Raw genomic sequence first — 21,988 nt, 5'->3', positions numbered from 1 at the left:
TCAATAAATATGACCTATTTATGAGCATATATGGTACATAATATATTATTTCACATAATTCTTATTCACATTTTATATAATATGTTTCTTATTTACATAAATCTTATATTTTGATGTGTTAGGTTCTTACTAAACCTTGTTCCTTAAAAATCGATTTTTTTCTGACAGAGTGATATATGTCTATTTAATTTTCTCACCTATACAAAGTACTTGAATACGTCATAATTTTATTTTATGAATATATAGTTCCTTGAATTCTGTTGAAAATGACACAATGTTCCTTGAAAGTTTCTGAAGATGTTACAGTGTTCAAAGAAACTATGATCAAGATGTTACACTGTTTGTTGAACATTGATCGTGATAGCACAGTTTCTTGAACTTTGATAAAGAAGTCACGGGGTTCTTTGAACATTGATCAAGATGGCACAGTATTCCTTGAACTTTGATTAAGAAGACACAGTGTTCCTTGAACTTTGATCAAGATGGCACAGTGTTCCTTGAACCTTGATCAAGATGACATAGTGTTCCTTGAACTTTGATCAAGATGACACAGTGTTCCTTGAACTTTGATCAAGATGGCACAGTGTTCCTTGAACCTTGATCAAGATGACACAGTGTTCTTGAACTTTAATAAAGATGGCACAGTGTTCTTCCAACTTTGCTTAAAATTGCACAATGGTCTGTAAATATAGTCCAAGGTGACACACTGTTCCTTAAATTTTGATCAAGATGTTACAGTGTTCCATGAACATCATCCATGATGCCACAGTGTTCCTTGAACTTTGTCCAAGATGGCACAGTGTTCCTTGAACATGGTCCAAGATGCCACAGTGTTCTTTGAACTTTGCTTAAGATGGCATAGTGGTCCTTGAACATAGTCTAGTATGGCAGTGTTCCTTGAACTTTGATCAAGATGGTACAGTGTTCTTTGAACTTTGATCAAGATGGTACAGTGTTCCTTGAACTTTGATCAAGATGGTAGTGTTCCTTGAACTTTGATCAGGATGTTATAGTGTTTCTTGAAATTTGATCAAGATGGTATAGTGTTCCTTGAAATTTGATCAGGATGGTATAGTGTTCCTTGAAATTTGATCAGGATGGTATAGTGTTCCTTGAAATTTGATCAGGATGGTATAGTGTTCCTTGAAATTTGATAAGGATAGTATATAGCGTTTCTTGAAATTTGATCAAGATGGCATAGTGTTCCTTGAACTTTTATCAAGATGGTATTGTGTTTTTTGAAATTTGATCAAGATGGTATAGTGTTCCTTGAAATTTGATAAGGATGGTATAGTGTTTCTTGAAATTTGATCAAGATGGTATAGTGTTCCTTGAACTTTGATAAGGATAGTATATAGCGTTTCTTGAAATTTGATCAAGATGGCATAATGTTCCTTGAACTTTTATCAAGATGGTATTGTGTTTTTTGAAATTTGATCAAGATGGTATAGTGTTCCTTGAAATTTGATAAGGATGGTATAGTGTTTCTTGAAATTTGATCAAGATGGTATAGTGTTCCTTGAAATTTGATAAGGATAGTATATAGCATTTCTTGAAATTTGATCAAGATGGTATAGTGTTTCTTGAAATTTGATAAGGATGGTATAGTGTTCCTTGAAATTTGATCAAGATGGTAGTGTTCCTTGAACTTTGATCAAGATGGTAGTGTTCCTTGAACTTTGATCAAGATGGTAGTGTTCCTTGAACTTTTATCAGGATGGTATAGTGTTCCTTGAAATTTGATCAAGATGGTAGTGTTCCTTGAAATTTGATCAGGATGGTGTAGTGTTCCTTGAACTTTTATCAGGATGGTATAGTGTTCCTTGAAATTTTATCAAGATGGTAGTGTTCCTTGAACTTTTATCAGGATGGTATAGTGTTCCTTGAACTTTGATCAGGATGGTATAGTGTTTCTTGAAATTTGATCAAGATGGTATAGTGTTCCTTGAAATTTGATCGAGATGGTATAGTGTTCCTTGAAATTTTATCAGGATGGTATAGTGTTTCTTGAAATTTGATAAGGATGGTATAGTGTTTCTTGAAATTTGATCAAGATGGTATAATGTTCCTTGAAATTTGATAAGGATAGTATAGTGTTTCTTGAAATTTGATAAGGATGGTATAGTGTTCCTTGAACTTTTATCAAGATGGTAGTGTTCCTTGAAATTTGATCAAGATGTTGCAGTGTTTCTTGAAATTTGATCAAGATGGTAGTGTTCCTTGAAATTTGATAAGGATGGTATAGTGTTCCTTGAAATTTGATCAGGATGGTATAGTGTTCCTTGAAATTTGATAAGGATGGTATAGTGTTCCTTGAAATTTGATCAGGATGGTATAGTGTTCCTTGAACTTTTGTCAAGATGGTAGTGTTCCTTGAACTTTGATCAAGATGGCACTTTATTCTTTGAACTTTGTTTAATATGACACACTGTTTCTTCAGTGTTGTTCAGTTGGTTAGCTTTTACATATTATGGGTCATTATTATTATTGAAATTCATACATATAATATTTCACACTTAACTGATATCAATTCATAACTCTCTATCAAGTATTTAGAATACAAAATTATATGCACTCAAAATTATTGATTCCATTTTAGATGTCATGCACATCAATATGGCATATTTCTATTCTTGATGTCTGTTACATTGTTTTTTATGACAGCCAATAATGGAGTGAAGGAAGGTAATAATAACTGCCAGAGCTTTGCACACCTACATAGCTTTTTATTTGAGTTCTGTTCAGTATTTTTTATGAAGAAATCCATTCTGATGCATTCTAACAGATTATTTATTATGTTCTCATCCTTTTTTACAAATTATTTATTAAGCCTCTGGCTGTACAATTGTGCATTATTGTGTTTGATAGGTTTAACCCTCATAGATGGCACATTGTTTTTCTTGTGGGTTTTTTTTTTTTTTTTTATTCAACTCTTTGGTTTCTAAAAACTATAGTAAACTTGACCCCCCTCCAATTAATTCCAAAGAATGTTGTATAATTTTTATAGACACTCTTTTAATTAAGACAAAATTGATTTTATTTTTTAACTGGATGCATTTTGTCAAATCGGGCATGCCACAGGAATATTGTTGGCCGCTGTTAACCTTGATCATTTAAACTGTAAATACTGTATTCTTCACCTTGTAACATTTAGTATGTAAATAAAAAAAATGTTGGAATTAAACATGCCAAATTTAGTAACCTAAGCATTTCCACTGGACTGCATGAGAAAATCTAGACCAGCTTTACAGATTTGGTTGGCAAACCCTTTTTGATTTATTTTGAATTTTTGTGTGTTTTTTTTCATAATATGCTTTTTTTTTTCATTTGTTTATGTCGTCTAAATCTCTTCATAAATCTAGTTCATGTTTTGTTTCCAAAACTGCTTGATGGTCTTTGTGATAATTTATTATGAAGCAGAGACTCTTCATTCAGCAGAATGCTTACTTGTCCCATTGCCTTTGAGGTCAAGGTCACAGTTTTAGGACCGTTGTGTTTTAGTGTTTGTTCATACTTGTGGTGAAACATTATGAAGCCAAGACCATTCCGTATACAATATGCTTCGTTTTCCCTTTAATCTTGGGGTCAAGGTCAGTCTTAGAAAATTCATATCTTGGATGAATCATTGTGAGATTAAGACAATTCAGCATGTGACATGCTTGCCTGAACCTTTTGGCCTTGGGATCAAGGTCATTCATTTTGTAACAATGCTTGGGCAAACCCAGATCTAATTGATATTGAAATGAACTGCCATAAGAAAATTGTAATCGTTGTCTGTAGTGATTGTATGCATCATTGTGACATTTATCCACAACATTGTATGGTTCTCTGAGTGTCTTGAATAGACAGGTTTCAATGTATATGCTATTGTAAGATTTTTTAATAATGATTGTTTTCTGACAGTAATAATAAACTACATGAGCAAACCATTGCCATTGAACCAAATATATTAGTAAATACATTGTGCTACAGTCGTCCCTCACCATATTGGTACATTGTTGCTCCACATCAACCATGTCTGCTTACGTATCCTGTTTTTGAAATAAATGTTGTTTGTTGGACAACATACCTCAGTATTGGGTGAAGTCAATTTTATGTTATTAATGTGCCCATTATATTTAAATTATCTTCTTTACATCTTGTTTTTGAGTAGCCGATATGGCTCAGTGGTTACCATGCCAGACTAAAAGCTAGAAGGATATGGGTTTGAATCCTAGCCTGACATCAGATTCTGTGCTGCATCTTTTTGCAAGACATTTTAAATTTGCATCTAACGCGATGGTTGCATTCAAAAGAGTGGTTGAATAACTCGAAATCTCGTAACTCAAAATTTTTCATTTCACTGCTGTTAAGTTTCATTGAAAAATATGTTATTCATTTAGCTTTAAAACCATTTATTTTAGCCATTTACAATTCTTTTTTTTTTGTTTGTTTTTTGTTTTAGACAAATAATTAAATTTTTTTTAGTCTTCACTAAAAAAATGAAATTTAACAAAAATTCATTTGGAATTGCATTAATGCAAAATTCACCTAAGTAAAATTTGTATAAGGTGGTGGATTCCAGTATTTGAGTTGCCAGTTCAAAATATATCTTTTCATGTTGATGTGATTCAGTGCCAATCATCCAATCAATTAATCCAAAACCAATCCATGAACATTTTCTTTGAGATTGGCCTGTAGATAATATTGTAACAGTAATGCAGGTTACAATATTACATACCCTGACACAATGGATCTCTTCATAAAAACATCGTTCCAATTAAGAATGTTCCTACAGTAGCCAATGTGATTTCTGAAAACAATTTAAATCTTTCATGTTTAAGTCCATAATTGTTGTGTGGAATTGGTCAAATTACTCGCATTATTATTCTTTTATATTCTCTTAGCTTTAATCCAGTATACAGCTTTGATGTTTACTTCTTAATGTTATTAATTTTTCCCATTTGTTCCAAATAGTTGAATGCTTTAAAAGCAAGTCTTGTGGATCAATTACTATCGCAAAATAGATTACTGAAAGGTATATAAGAACCCATATACTTGTGTGATAGATAGTCCAGTAATTAACCTTACGTGTAAAATTGACTTAATCCAAGTGAATGTTTTTTTTTATGGTATGCACATTTTATGTATAAAGTATACCAATCCTTTGTCTTTTTTTCTGAAGCTGTTCTTTTTTAAAGAATGATTCACACACACACACATACTTTTAGCCAAAATGTTAGTTCTGTTCAAAATTACTATATTCAGCACGAAGAGGAAAAGAAAGATACATTGAATTTTTCAGTCTTATATCAATACAGAAATGTTCACTTTCACTTGATATAAAAGTTGATAAAGTTTTATTGAGTTCTGTTGTTGTTGTTGTTGTAGTGGGGGTTTAACGCCATTTTTCAGCACACGATAGGCTATACATGCAGTTTGTTAGGAGTAATCAGTTGAACAAACAACATAGACCCTGTACTGCCAGTACATTATGTTACAGCGGATCTGGATCTATGCAGTTTGTTAGGAGTAATCAGTTGAACAAACAACATAGACCCTGTACTGCCAGTACATTATGTTACAGCGGATCTGGGTCTATGCAGTTTGTTAGGAGTAATCAGTAGAATGAACAACATAGACTCTGCTCTGCCATTGCATTATCTTGAGGCCTTTTCCATGTCATTTTATTTAAATACCCAAAAGCTTAATTGTTGTTATAATTGAGGCCTTTTCCCATGATCATTTTTTAAAATCCCAAGGTAGTAAATTGGGGAATACATTTTGCTTTCCTCATTTATTTACTTCATAGTTTTAACATTTTTAATTATTTAAATAATTTTACCAGATGTCTTAAAAAAAAGTTTCTTTTTTAAAACTCTGCCCCAGTGAGTGATGCTAAACAAAATAGATAATAACATTCTTACCTTTTTTGTTGTTGATGTATGGTTTTGTCCATAAATTCATATCTGTTTTTGTGATAAATCACATGTCAGTATATATTTGAAACATATGCACCAGTAAATAAACCCACAAATTAAGTAATTCAGTCATTTGTAATTTCAAGAAATAATTACATGAATTATTCAATTAGTAAATAAAATTCTATTAACTTTACCCTCAACACATTATTTTTCATTATCACAACACTTTTTTATCTGTACAAGAAAGTAAAGAAATAAATTTAAGGAAAAAAGTACTCTGGACTGAATTTGAGTATGTTTGGACATAATATAAATTACACTGTTTGCTATGTACAGAAGTATCATTACACAGTATAAATGATACTATTTAATACATATAGAAGTGTTCATTACACAGTATAAATGATACTATTTAATACATATAGAAGTGTTCATTACACAGTATAAATGATACTATTTAATACATATAGAAGTGTTCATTATGCAGTATAAATGATACTATTTAATACATATAGAAGTATTATTATGCAGTATAAATGATACTATTTAATACATATAGAAGTGTTCATTACACAGTATAAATGATACTATTTAATACATATAGAAGTGTTCATTACACAGTATAAATGATACTATTTAATACATATAGAAGTGTTCATTATGCAGTATAAATGATACTATTTAATACATATAGAAGTGTTCATTACGCAGTATAAATGATACTATTTAATACATATAGAAGTGTTCATTACACAACACAAATAACACTTTTTTTCTTCAAATAGAAGTGTTTATTACAATGAAATTGAAAACGGGTGGAAATAAAGAATGGCAAATGACAAAACACTTGTGACACGACATCTATTCAATCCTTTCTCTTATCGTTTCATCAAATTCTTATCTTGAATTAGTAATTATAAAGGTCATTGAATTAATAATTATAAAGGGAATGAGTTAGTAATTTGACAGGTCATTAAATTAGTAATTATAAAGGTCATTGAGTTAGTAATTAAACATGTCATTAAATTAGTAATTACAAAGGTCACTGAATTAGTAATTAAACAGGTCATTAAATTAATAATTATAAAGGTCACTGAATTAGTAATTAAACAGGTCATTAGATTAGTATTTACAAAGGTCATTGAATTAGTAATTAAACAGGTCATTAAATTAGTAATTATAAAGATCATTATTAATTAAACAGGTCATTAAATTAGTAATTATAAAGGTCACTGAATTAGTAATTAAACAGGTCATTAAATTAGTAATTATAAAGGTCATTGAATTAGTAATTAAACAGGTCATTAAATTAGTAATTATAAAGGTCATTGAATTAATAGTTAAACAGGTCATTAAATTAGTAATTATAAAGGTCACTGAATTAGTAATTAAACAGGTCATTAAATTAGTAATTATAAAGATCATTGAATTATTAATTAAACAGGTCATTAAATTAGTAATTATAAAGGTCACTGAATTAGTAATTAAACAGGTGATTAAATTAGTAATTATAAAGGTCATTGAATTAGTAATTAAACAGGTCATTAAATTAGTAATTATAAAGGTCATTGAATTAATAGTTAAACAGGTCATTAAATTAGTAATTATAAAGGTCACTGAATTAGTAATTAAACAGGTCATTAAATTAGTAATTATAAAAATCATTGAATTAGTAATTAATCAGGTCATTAAATTTGTAATTACAAAGGTCACTGAATTAGTAATCAAACAGGTCATTAAATTAGTAATTATAATGGACACTGAATTAGTAATTAAACAGATCATTTTATTAGTAATTATAAAGGTCATTGAATTAGTAATTAAACAGGTCATTTAATTAGTAATTATAAAGGTCATTTAATTAGTAATTAAAACGGTCATTGAATTAGTAATTAAACAGGTCATTAAGTTAGTAATATTATAGATCAGCTTAATAAATAGACCACACAAAAAATGGGTTTCCAGTCAGCCAACTGTCCCTGTTTTTTGTTGCTGACCCTAGTACATTTTTTCTCCAGAGTAAGTTGAAAAAATTTCTAAAATTCAATTTGTATATCTAATTGAGCCAGTTTAGCCCAATACATGAAGTGCTTAGTACAATATATATATATATATATATATATATATATATATATATATATATATATATATATATATATATATATATATAGTGTTTTAGAAAACAAAACCTGCCTAACTATCTACCTACCCTAATTTTAAAACCATTTCAATAGGAAAAACAGATATTTGGATGGGGGCCTTATAAAAGTCATTGAATTAGTAATTAGGTCATTATTTATTTATTTACTTATTTTATATAGTATGACAGAAAAATGTTATTTCTTCCCACAGACTAACTCTGTTTGAAAATTGTAACAATAAGCCAGCATTTCAGAGATTTTTAATCGAACATTTTCTATTACAAGTGAAACGTAAACCATAATGCCCATTAGTATAATAATAAGTCCAGTGGCTATATTTTGACAAATTTTATAATCCTGGCCCATTGGTATGATCATGGGCAAAATACTGCACTTACTGTTACATTGACAAACATGTTCTTCAACACTAATCTCCATTGCTTCATATCAATGGTTATTTAAATGGACCTTGCTATGTTAATGCATCATAGTTATATTTCAGTCAGCTTGCTCTTACTCTGAGAACAACAGAATAACAGAATATTCTGAAAGTGTTGATTTTTTCATTAATTTTAGAAAGAATTCATTGACTAATCTGTCATCAATCTCATGATAATCTGTTGTCAATCTCATGATAATTAGTATCAATCTCATGATAATCTGTTATCAATCTCATGATAATCTATTATCAATCTCATGATAATCTATTATCAGTCTCATAATCTATTATCAGTCTCATGATAATCTGTTATCAATCTCATGATAATCTGTTATCAATCTCATGTTAATCTGTTATCAATCTCATGATAATCTATTATCAATCTCATGATAATTATTATCAATCTCATGATAATCTATTATCAGTCAATCTCATGATATAACTAACAATAAAAATATGTCCAAATCATTCCATGATTATTATTTCAAGGGACTGTCAAATTTTTAATCCTTGACTCTTCTTTCGTTTCACTTTTACTGACAACTAACATAATATATTATACCTACTTTTCTCTATTGTTTATAGATGTTAGAAAATACTTTTTGTATGCTAGTTTTTCGTTCCACAATTCCGTGATAAATGCATGCTTTAATTTGTTGCTTTGGCACCTTGCATGCATTAATCATTTTAAAAAGAACTGATTATTACAATGCATGTTGCCGACTGTCAGTACTGTATTTGTTTAAATGTCTACACTTGCTGTAAGCCTTCTAATGAATGCCATAGTTCATAGAAACATTAGCAAAAATTGGAAATTACAAATGTAATTATTTTTAGTCAATCAAATATAGATACAGGAATGACCTACTTGAGTATCAGTATATGGGTCACTGTGATGGATATGCAAGGTGGTTGTAATCTATTTAATGGTGAAATTCACATATAGTATGATGTTTTAGTAATTTAAGAATACAGGCTTTTCTTCACAGGCACTGCATATAAAATTATATAGACATGTGCTTTCTCATGTAGTGATGTTTTTTTTATATAGACTTTACATGGTTCATGTTAGCTGCATATGAAGTTATCAAGACATGCATATTGTGTCTAGAGATGTGTTTATACAACAGACAGGTACATGCCAGCTGTGTATAAAATTACCTAGATGTGCATATTGTGTCTAGTGATGTGTGTATATGCTACACAGGTTACATGCATATGATGTTATCTAGGCATGCATATTGTGTCTGGTGATGTGTATTTATACGAGACAGGTTACATGTCAACTTTACATGTCAACTTCATATGAAGTCATCTAGACATGAATATGGCATCTAGTGCTGTGTATTTATCTAGACATATATGTGTCAACTGCATATGAAGTTATCTATACATGCACATGACATCTAGTGATGTGTATTTATCTAGACATGGTATGTGTCAACTGCATACGAAGTTATCTAGATGTGCATATTATGTCTTGTGATGTGTATTTACACTAGACTGGTTACATGTCAGCTGCATATGAAGTTATCTGGACATGCATATTGTGTCTAGATATGTGTATTTACACAAGACAAGGTACGTATCAACTGCATATGAAGTTATCTGGACATGCATATTGTGTCTAGAGATGTGTATTTACACAAGACAAGGTACGTATCAACTGCATATGAAGTTATCTGGACATGCATATTGTGTCTAGAGATGTGTATTTAAAATAAAAACACGTTACATGTCAACTGCATATGAAGTTATCTAGACATGTGCATATTGCATCTTGTGAATCATCGATATTGTGTCTAGTGAGCTGCATTTGCAATAGACAGAAAGAAAAGTTGTTCATAAGTTTACCATCATGATCTAGTCTATATCATAACACATTTTCTTATGAATATTGCTTCCCTTTCAAAGGGCACGACCCTGCATCTGATAGTAAAACCCCAGCCACAATATGTAAGTATATGTGTTCAGCTAGTGTAGGCATGCTCCTCACAGCTTATCCTTTGTAGGTTAATATCACAGCTGTTGTATTTTTTTATAGTCCTTTTCATCAAAAAGTTTGTCCCTCATCACTGAAGATGAGTTTATTTGAACCTAGACTGAGTTCTGGTTTCATTGATTGAAATACTTGCAGTGTCTATGATATCTAAAATAAGTTAAAAGGAACCAGTGCAGCTTACACTTTATACCTTATTTCATCATTATTATTGTGTTTACTTGTTCTTTAAGGAACAGTTTGGTATTTTTTCTAGTATAATTCATCTTAAATTTTCTTACTTCTGCAGAAGATATACCACTGAAAGCAGAATCTTAGTCACTTAGGTCAAGGTCAGTTAGTGTATGATTTCCTCGAGTTGGCATCTGATGTCCAAATTTTGCAGGATTTGGTAGTATTTGTCTTGCTCTAGTGGAGATGACCACTGAAAGGAGTATGCCATTGTAGGTATGACTTGACTGAGGATTTCATTGAGGATGCCAGTGTAGGTATGACTTGACTGAGGATTTCATTGAGGATGCCAGTGTAGGTATGACTTGACTGAGGATCTCATTGAGGATGCCAGTGTAGGTATGACTTGACTGAGGATCTCATTGAGGATGCCAGTGTATGTATGACTTGACTGAGGATTTCATTGAGGATGCCAGTGTAGACATGACTTGACTGAGGATCTCATTGAGGATGCCAGTGTATGTATGACTTGACTGAGGATCTCACTGAGGATGCCATATTTAAATACATACATGCATTTCCTGTTAAAACCGATATTTAAATACATGTATGCCTTGCCATATTTAAATACATACATGCATTGCCATATTTAAATACATGTATGCATTGCCATATTTAAATACATACATGCATTTCCTGTTAAAACTGATATTTAAATATATGCATGCATTGCCATATTTAAATACATACATGCATTACCATATTTAAACACATGTATGTATTGCCATATTTAAATACATGTATGCACTGCCATATTTAAATACATGTATGCATTGCCATATTTAAATACATACATGCATTGCTGTATTTAAATATATACATGCATTGCCATATTTAAAAACATGTATACATTGCCATAATTAAATACATGCATTGCCTGTTAAAAAATCTTGCAACAATTAATTTTAAGATAACTCTTCTTTTCTAAAATCTTAATAAAGTATTTCTTTTACAGTAAATAACATGTTTTTTTGTTTTCAGTGAATTCCTTTATTTTAATGGATTTCATTCTATTCTTGATTTACCAGAATCGATCTTTTCTGTACGTACTTTAATATATAGACATGCCAGGGATGTTGTCTTTTTTGTGGGTACTTAAATGGACATGCTAGGGATGTTCTTTTTGGGGGGGTACTTCATTGTATGGACATGCCTGGGATGTTGTCTTTTTGTGGGTACTTCATTGTTTGGACTTGCCTGAGATGTTGTCTTTTTGTGGGTACTTCAGTGTTTGGACATGCCTGAGATGTTGTCTTTTTGTGGGTACTTCAGTGTTTGGACATGCCTGAGATGTTGTCTTTTTTTGGGGTACTTAGGTGTATGTACATGCCTGAGATATTGTCTTTTTTGGGGTGTACTTAAGTGTATGGACATGCCTGGGATGTCTCTTGCATTTTTGGTGTGGCTTCTTTAATGTAAGAACTTGTGTGGGATGTCTTGTCTTTTTTGTGGGTACTTTAATGTATCGATATGCCTGGAATGACTGTGGGTGTCATGATATCTGTTGTTTTTTTGTGTGAGTATTTGAATGTATTGACTTGTTAGGATGTCTGTTGTATTGTTTGTGTGGGTACTTGAATGTATGGACATAACTGGGATGTCTTTTGTCTTTTTGTGTGGGTAATTTAAGAGATGCCAGGATGCAAGTTGTCTGTTTTGTGGGTACTTTAATGTATGGACATGCCTGGATGCCTGTTGTCTATTTTGTGGTAATGTAATATTTGGACATACCAGGATGCCTGTTGTCAATTCAATAGGACACAGTGAAAAGGCTAATGTTGTTGAGGGAATTTATTCAATAGGACACAGTGAAAAGGCTAATGTTGTTCAGTAAATTTATTCAATAGGACACAAGGAAAAGGGTAATGTTGTTGAGGGAATTTATTCTGTAGGACACAATGAAAAGGTTAATGTTTTTGAGGGAATTTATTAAATAGGACACAAGGAAAAGGCTAATGTTGTTGAGGGAATTTAGTCAATAGGACACAAGGAAATGGCTAATGTTGAGGAATTTATTAAATAGGACACAAGGAAATGGCTAATGTTGAGGGAATTTATTAAATAGGACACAAGGAAAAGGCTAATGTTTTTGAGGGAATTTATTCAATAGGACACAATTAAAAGGCAAATGTTGTTGAAGTTATTTATTAAATAGGACACAATGAAAAGGCCAATGTTTTTGAGAGAATTTATTCAATAGGACAATGAAAGGGTAATGTTGTTGAGGGAATTTAGTCAATAGGACACAAGGAAATGGCTAATGTTGAGGGAATTTATTAAACAGGACACAAAGAAATGGCTAATGTTGTTAGGGGAATTTATTCAATAAGACACAAGGAAATGGCTAATGTTGTTAGGGGAATTTATTCAATAGGACACAGTGAAAAGGGTAATGTTGTTGAGGGAATTTATTCAGTAGGACACAAAGAAAAGGGTAATGTTGTTGAGTGAATTTATACAATAGGACACAATGAATAGGGTAATGTTTTTGAGGGAATTTATACAATTGGACACAATAAAAAGGGTAATGTTGTTGAGGGAATTTATTCAATAGGACACAATGAATAGGGTAATGTTTTTGAGGGAATTTATTCAATAGGACACAAAGAAAAGGGTAATGTTTTTAAGGGAATTTATTCAATAGGACACAAAGAAAAGGGTAATGTTTTTGAGGGAATTTATTCAATAGGACACAAAGAAAAGGGTAATGTTTTTGAGGGAATTTATTCAATAGGACACAATGAATAGGGTAATGTTTTTGAGGGAATTTATTCAATAGGACACAAGGAAATGGCTAATGTTTTCGAGGGAATTTATTCAATAGGACACAAGGAATGAGTGTACATCTGTTTTTTGCAACAGAAAACCTGTGGCAGCTGATTTGTAATAGGTCATAAAATAAAGATTTCTAATGGTCTTACATACTTTATCCTTTTCTATCACAGAGTTGTTTTTGCAGTTATTACGTTTTTATAAACAGACTCAGAAGTTGCAACCACATCATTTTGTGTCTGATTCCTTTCGGAACTCAAAGTGCTACAGGTCACCTTGAAAATGTGACATATTGATGATGTCATAATGTTATGATAACATATTTTGATGATGTCATGTAGTAATGATCATATTTTTGATGATGTAATAAGTAATTATCACATCTTTTGATGATGTCATAATGTAATGATCACATATTAATGATGTCATAATGTAATGATAATATCTTTTTGAGCTGTACAATGATCATTGGTTTAAAAATGTAAAGCCGATTTCTTTAAAAGATGGAAAACCTTTCATGGGTTGTTAAATTTTTGTTTTAAAAAAGCAGTGAAATCCACAACAATTTGTACTTTGTGACAAATAATGAATTCACAGTATTAAAGTTTGAAATTATTTACTGTCATTCATTGGCAAACATTTCCTGTCATTTCTTATTGGATTGACAGGGTATCAGAACATTTCTCAGGTAATTTAACTCAAGCTGCAATGATTGGCTCTACGGGATTTTGCATGCTCATAAGAAATAAGGAAATTGTACTGCAGGCAGCTGTTAATGGAAAGAGATCATAGAGAATTTTCGCTGGTGACTTGTAACAATGTTGATCCATTGACGAACAATTCAAAGTTGTCATTTTTCACATCAATCATGTAGTGATATTGATTTGCAACAGGTGTTGATTTCATCTCATGGAAATCAGTTAGTAATAGAATATGGCAGTCAATCAATTTAGCCTGCCTGAGAGTGGCTGAAATTAGCACTCTTTTGTGCAATGTATAATAAAACATTGACTTGTGCCCAATAAGGTTGATGTGATATTGTTCAGGTCAATTGATTATTCTAGACTATATTTAATGAAATGGTTCCAAATCCATTAAATCATTAAAGCTTTGCACACATGTTTCTCTTGATTTGAATTACATATCTTTTGATACATAGACATGCACACTTTTCCCTCACTATAATGCACGAAAACCATAAAAATTATATTGAGATATGAGTGAGGTCACCTTACACTGAAGTAGGTTCAGTATAAGAACTACATGCACCCATAAAATGGGACCTGTGTTAATACCAGTGATATATGAGACTTCACTATATTTTTGTGCCTTGTAATGAGGGATTCATGTACTTTCTAATTTAAAATATATCAGAAAGGATAAATACTTGAATTAGAGAGAACCAGTATATTTTTTTTATTTCTAATATTAGAATGCATCAGTAGTTAATGATCACAACATGTACCTTTTAATATTTTATTATTCACTATATATATATATATATATATATATATATATTTTAACAGTTTATTATCCACAGTATAAATATTTGTTTTAACAGTGTTATTGTTTACATTCTAATAATACAGTTTGGTGTGATTTTCTTTTTATCCATCCAGACTAATCCAAGAGCTAACAAATGCAAAATAAGTCTGCTCAGAATATGTTTTATGATAACGTACGACTGGCACTTAATAATGGAGGAAATATATATGTATTTTCAGCATTTGTAAATAATCCAGATGTTGTCGTTGTATATGACTGAATACTTTATGCAGCAACATGTCAGGATTACATGAAATTACTTAATACTTTAGATCAGTGGTTCCCAACCTATGGGTCACAGACCTGCTGGGGGCCAAGGTTTGTTCCAAGGGGTCCATGACTATTTTATGCCATTTATTTACTCAATTAAAGGAGCCTAAAGGGACAGTTATTAGCATGTTGAGGTATGCAAAATGTTTTGAAATTATGAAAGGGTCCTCATATTCGAAAATGTTGGGAACCACTGGTTTAGATGTTATTTTGCTATCTACACTTTCAACTAATAAATTTTTGCCTTTGTCTTGTTCTGAGAGAAAAAAATGTAATCTTCTGAAAAGTACAGAATTTTGGTTTTATAGTTCCGCCTTCAGATTCACAGCTCGCTGCTTGGAATGTACTGTGGCCAAACATTTCCAGTGCCTTTTTTTTCTCATAATTAAGAAAGTACATACACTTCTGCTATACATTTTTTATCATCACCATCATCATCACGACCACAGTTGTTTTCATTATTTTTCTCTTCATTATCAATATCAAATTGTCACTGACATTATAACATAAATAAATGAAAAATCTTGATATGTCATTTTATTATTACCTCAATGCTGTGAGTTCATCTTTTTATACATTTGTACAGAGTTATCTGTTAATTTATATATTTCTATTATGTGGACAACTAATCCCTCAGTTACAGTTGATGATGGGGCTAGAATAAAATAATAAGAGATTCTTGTATTTGATAAAGTTATTTATATGGGTGGTGTAGATTGTTGGGAAAACCATATTGGGATGAGAATTAAATATGGAGGTTGCTATTTTAGCGGAGGACAGGCTGAAAAGGTTGACAGAGGATCTTATGGCAACAGAGCGGAAACTCCAACAAGCTACAAGAGATCTGAAGAAAATGGGGGATTCCACTTTGCAGGAGAAAGAGGACCAAAAAATTATAATCAGGCAGAAGTTAGCAAGCAAGATGCAGACAGTAAGCTGTTGTTATTCTAATTGTTAATTAACTACAATTGATACCATTTCAAAGTAACATATTTCTTTCGTACAAACTATTAGTATGTTTCCCACAGCATTCATCCGGTGTATCAAGTTCAGTTTTCACATGACTGGTTTTTCTTCATGTTTACAGTATTTTCTTGAGTTTCTTTCCATATTACTCTACAGTCAACAGTACTCAATTCTAATACATTGTTATGCTGTGAAACCTAATATGGCTCCCTTTCTGATCATATAATTGTTACAAAGAATTTGATTGGTGCTTTTCTTCACCATAATTTTATTGGAATGAAGGTTGAATATAAATACTGGTGAGTTAGAAGGTTCTTGTTAGACTATTGTATACATACTCCAAGATGTCATGTTGTCAAGTTGATGTGGCAAGAAGGCCTAGTTGGTAGAGTACTGTACATATATACACATTCACAGATGTCTTATAGTTAGGTTGATGTGGCAAGAAGGCCTAGTTGGTAGAGTACTGTACATATATACACATCACATATGCCTTATTGTTAGGTTGATGTGGCAAGAAGGCCTAGTTGGTAGAGTACTGTACATGTATACACCTTCAAAAATGTCTTATAGTTAGCTTGATGTGGCAAGAAGGCCTAGTTGGTAGAGTACTGTACATGTATACACATTCACAGATGTTTAGTTAGGTTGATGTGGCAAGAAGGCCTAGTTGGTAGAGTACTGTACATGTATACACATTCACAGATTGTGACTGATGTATATTTAGGTTGATGTGGCAAGAAGGCCTAGCTGGTAGAGTATTGTACATGTATACACATTCACAGAGGTCAAAAGGTCAAATGTAGTACATCACTAAACCATGCAGGCATTAAAGTGAAGGCTTAAGCATGAATCATGATTGTTCCATAATTGACTCTATAATATTATGTAGGTTGGCTACATGTATTCCATATTTCAGTGGAAACCCCAGTCTTCCTTCACCCGTATCCCAACCTCAGTGGAAACCCCAGTCTTCCTTCACCCATATCCCAACCTCAGTGGAAACCCCAGTCTTCCTTCACCCATATCCCAGCCTCAGTGGAAACCCCAGTCTTCCTTCACCCCTAACCCAATCCCTCAGTACAAACATGGTCTATTTTCACCCCTATCTCAACCTCTCAGTGCAAACCCTAGTCTACCTCCAACCCTATCCAAACCCCTTAGTGCAAACCCCAATCTCCCTCCAACCCTATTCCAACTCCTCAGTGCAAACCCTAATCTCCCTCCAACCCTATCCCAACCCCTCAGTGCAAACCCCAATCTCCCTCCAACCCTATCACAACCCTCAGATCCACATAGCAGTGTTATAATTCAGATACATCTCTTTTCTAAGTATTTTTAAGAGTTAAATTTTAGTTTCTTTTACTCAGCTTTGTGTATGGAGTTACAGGAAGGCACATCATATATGTATAAAATGAATACTTGGGATATTGCCCCTTGATTGCCCCTGGGTAACTGAGGAGGAGTAGAATAGGGGAGAGGAGGCTAGGTTGAGGGAATGGATGCAAGGATTTGTGACAGCAAAACATTGAAGAAGCACTGCTTTATATTGCTGTTAATCTAATGAAAACACCATTTCCAAAAGTTGGTATTTTCCAATGGCATGCCATTGACTTTCACCTGGTTTCACTTCAAAGTATGCCTTAAATCACAAAAATATTAGAATTTTGATATCTTTAATTATTTGCCCTACATGTTAAGTTTTAAAAAGATTGAAGTACTCAAATGATCACATCTGATTTTGGAGTTTTGGAGGTATGGTTTTAAATTCTTGCTTATGTTTTAGCAATGTACACAATCTAGCTCAAGGACTTTGTGAACATTTTTTATGTATGTACAATGTTCATTTATTTTAATATTTAGGTGAATGATATGAGAGACAGTGCCAGTCAGATAGAAGGTGAGATGGAGAAGACCAGAAAAGCCTTACAGAAAGACAAGGTGGAACTGACTAGGCTGAAAAACCAGCTGACTCAAATGGACAACACGGATCCTGCATATGTATGTATTATCTTTTGATGACTAATCAACCAGGTCTGTCAAGTTGAAAAAAATATTTACATATATTCTCAGACTCATCTTTGTGATGCCCAATTTTCTGATTGGTTGATGTCTGATTGCTGGAATACTGATTGACTGATGGCTGATGTCTGATTTCTGATTGACTGATGTCTGATTGGCTGATTTCTGATTGACTGATGTCTGATGTCAGATTGGTTGATTTCTGAATGCCTGATAACTGATTGGTTGATTTCTGATTCCCTGATGCCTGATTGGTTGATTTCTGATTCCCTGATACCTGATTGGGAAACTTTATACCACTGAACCATCCAATCCGTGTTCATTTTATCTATGCAGAAATTGTATAATCATGAGGCTAGGCATTGTCCTGCAAATGCAACTCTAGAGAATTCCATGATTTAGAGCTAGTGAAAAGGAATGAAAGAAATCTGAAATGGTTGACTTGTACCTCAGCATGCCCGTTTCCTCCAAAAATAAAAATGATTTGAAGAATTTCTGGACTTTGGGGAACTTCTGCAATTTTCCACAGCAAATAATTAGGACTTATATAAAAGTGTTTGAGAATTTCCTTGTAACCCAGAGTGCCTCCAAAGTGTCCAGCACATATTCCATCACTGATGACAGTACAGTGTACATTGTGTAAAAGACATTTAAAAATTCAAATATAGGTATAATTTATAACCATGTTGTGACAAATAGAGCCCAAGTATAACCATGTTGTGACACATAGAGCCCAAGTATAACCATGTTGTGACACATAGAGCCCAAGTGTAACCATGTTGTGACACATAGAGCCCAAGTGTAACCATGTTGTGACATATAGAACTCAAGTATAAACATGTCATGACACATATGGACCAGAGTGTAAGCATGTTGTGACACATAGAGCTCAGGTATAAACATGTTGTGACACATATGACCTAGAGTGTAACCATGTTGTGACACATAGAGCCCAAGTGTAATCATGTTGTGACACATACAGCTCAAGTATAAACATGTCATGACACATATGGCCCAGAGTCTAACCATGTTGTGACACATAGATCTTAAGTGTAAACATGTCACAACACATATGGCCCAGAGTCTAACCATGTTGTGACACATAGAGCTCAAGTATAAACATGTCATGACACATATGGCCCAGAGTCTAACCATGTTGTGACACATAGATCTTAAGTGTAAACATGTCGCAACACATATGGCCCAGAGTCTAACCATGTTGTGACACATAGAGCTCAAGTATAAACATGTCATGACACATATGGCCCAGAGTCTAACCATGTTATGACCATACAGACCAAAGTTCGTTTTCGTGTCAGACTTAAAATCCAACTGAAACTCTTTCAATCCCTGTTTTTTACAGAGGCGCGTGTATGCGGAGATGGTTGACAAGGAACAGCAGATAAATGAGAGTAACCAGATGTACGGACAGCTTCAGGATCAGCTAGAGCTCATGCTAGACACTGTCGCCCGGGAAACCAATGATATTAAGCGGCTTGAGCAGCAACTTCAGGACAGTAAGTTAGCTGTAATATTGGGATCTACATTTACTTGATTTGCTTTTTAAGTTAAATCATGGTCTTTACTTTGCATTGGAATTTTAGTATAATCAGGAGTTATTTATTTATTACATGCTTTAGCACTGTTACTGGTACACATTTAGAGAATTTAAACTATTATTGAACAGCTTTCTGTTTTCCATGCTTTTAGCCTGAATAACTTAAGCAACTGTGAATTTTAGTATCAATACATGTGTTCCATGTCATTATGGGATGACACATGTTCCAAGTCATTATGTGACGACACATGTTCCATGTCATTATGTGATGACACATGTTCCATGTCATTATGTGAAGACATGTGTTCCATGTCAGTATGTGATGACACATGTTCCATGTCGTTATGTGAAGACATGTGTTCCATGTCAGCATGTGATGACACATGTTCCATGTCATTATGTGAATACATGTGTTCCATGTCATTATATGATGACACATGTTTCATGTCATTATGTGAAGACATGTTTTCCATGTCAGTATGTGATGACACATGTTCCATGTCATTATGTGAAGACATGTGTTCCATGTCAGTATGTGATGACACATGTTCCATGTCATTATGTGAAGACATGTGTTCCATGTCAGCATGTGATGACACATGTTCCATGTCATTATGTGAATACATGTGTTCCATGTCATTATATGATGACACATGTTTCATGTCATTATGTGAAGACATGTGTTCCATGTCAGTATGTGATGACACATGTTCCATGTCATTATGTGAAGATGTGTTCCATGTCATTATGTGATGACACATGTTCCATGTCATTATGTGAATACATGTGTTCCATGTCATTATATGATGACACATGTTTCATGTCATTATGTGAAGACATGTGTTCCATGTCAGTATGTGATGACACATGTTCCATGTCATTATGTGAAGATGTGTTCCATGTCATTATGTGATGACACATGTTCCATGTCATTATGTGAAGACATGTGTTCCGTGTCAGTATGTGATGACACATGTTGCATGTCATTATGTGAAAACATGTGTTCCATGTCATTATATGATGACACATGTTTCATGTCATTATGTGAATACATGTGTTCCATGTCAGTATGTGATGACACATGTTCCATGTCATTATGTGAATACATGTGTTCCATGTCAGCATGTTATGACACATGTTCCATATCATTATGTGAAGATGTGTGTTCCATGTCAGTATGTAATGACACATGTTCCATGTCATTATGTGAAGACACATGTTTCACGTCATTATGTGATGACACATGTTCCATGTCATTATGTGAATACATGTGTTCCATGTCATTATATGATGACACATGTTTCATGTCATTATGTGAATACATGTGTTCCATGTCATTATGTGATGACACATGTTCCATGTCATTATGTGAAAACATGTGTTCCATGTCATTATGTGATGACACATGTTCCATGTCATTATGTTTTGACACATTTTCCATATCATTATGTGAAGATGTGTGTTCCATGTCAGTATGTGATGACACATGTTCCATGTCATTATGTGAAAACGTGTTTCATGTCATTATGTTATGACACATGTTCCATATCATTATGTGAAGATGTGTGTTCCATGTTATTATGTGATGACACATGTTCCATGTCATTATGTGAAGACATGTTCCATGTCATTATGTGAAGACATGTTCCATGTCATTATGTGTAGACACGTGTTCCCTGTCATTATGTGATGATACGTGTTCCATGTAATTATGCAAATATGTGTTCCATGTCATTCTGTGAAAAAATGAAGAAATGTGTTCCATGTAATTATGTGAAACTTTAAGTTTTTGTATGTCATAATAAATATTTTTTTTAGTTTTTTCAGTTTCAGCCTAATGGACTTGTATATATAAAAGAGCCCTGAATGTTGGGGTCAACAAATCCTTGTATGTATTGAAGGGACCCACATGTTGAGGCAAAAAAAGCCTTGAATGCATAGAAAGGATCCATATGTTGAGGCAAAAACACCTTGTATTTACAGGAGGGACTCACATGTTGAGGCCAAGAAAGCCTTGTATGTATAGAAAGGACCCACATGTTGAGGTCAAAAAAGGCTTGTATGTATAGAAGGGCCCCACTTATTGAGGCCAAGAAAGCCTTGTGTCTCTAGAATGGCTCCACTTATTGTGGCCAAGAAATC

At 32.9% G+C, this 21,988-nt stretch overlaps 1 protein-coding gene across 1 annotated transcript in view; it reads left to right on the top strand.

Annotated features, from left to right (window-relative positions):
- Positions 1 to 21,988, top strand: part of LOC149777730 (uncharacterized) — a 263,591-nt gene that overhangs the window by 57,613 nt on the left and 183,990 nt on the right. Inside the window, exons 9-13 of the mRNA XM_089938777.1 lie at positions 2,665 to 2,685; positions 10,398 to 10,439; positions 16,071 to 16,231; positions 18,130 to 18,267; positions 19,652 to 19,805. Coding sequence (XP_089794903.1) covers positions 2,665 to 2,685; positions 10,398 to 10,439; positions 16,071 to 16,231; positions 18,130 to 18,267; positions 19,652 to 19,805 — 516 coding nt within the window. The remainder of the gene's footprint in view (positions 1 to 2,664; positions 2,686 to 10,397; positions 10,440 to 16,070; positions 16,232 to 18,129; positions 18,268 to 19,651; positions 19,806 to 21,988) is intronic.

The sequence above is a fragment of the Sinohyriopsis cumingii genome, chromosome 17 (assembly GCF_028554795.1).
Source record: "Sinohyriopsis cumingii isolate HCF-2022 chromosome 17, ASM2855479v2, whole genome shotgun sequence".
In the NCBI taxonomy this organism is placed as follows: Eukaryota; Metazoa; Mollusca; class Bivalvia; order Unionida; family Unionidae; genus Sinohyriopsis; species Sinohyriopsis cumingii.
The sequence above is the reverse complement of the archived record's forward strand: the minus strand, read 5'-3'. Positions and strand labels throughout refer to the sequence as shown.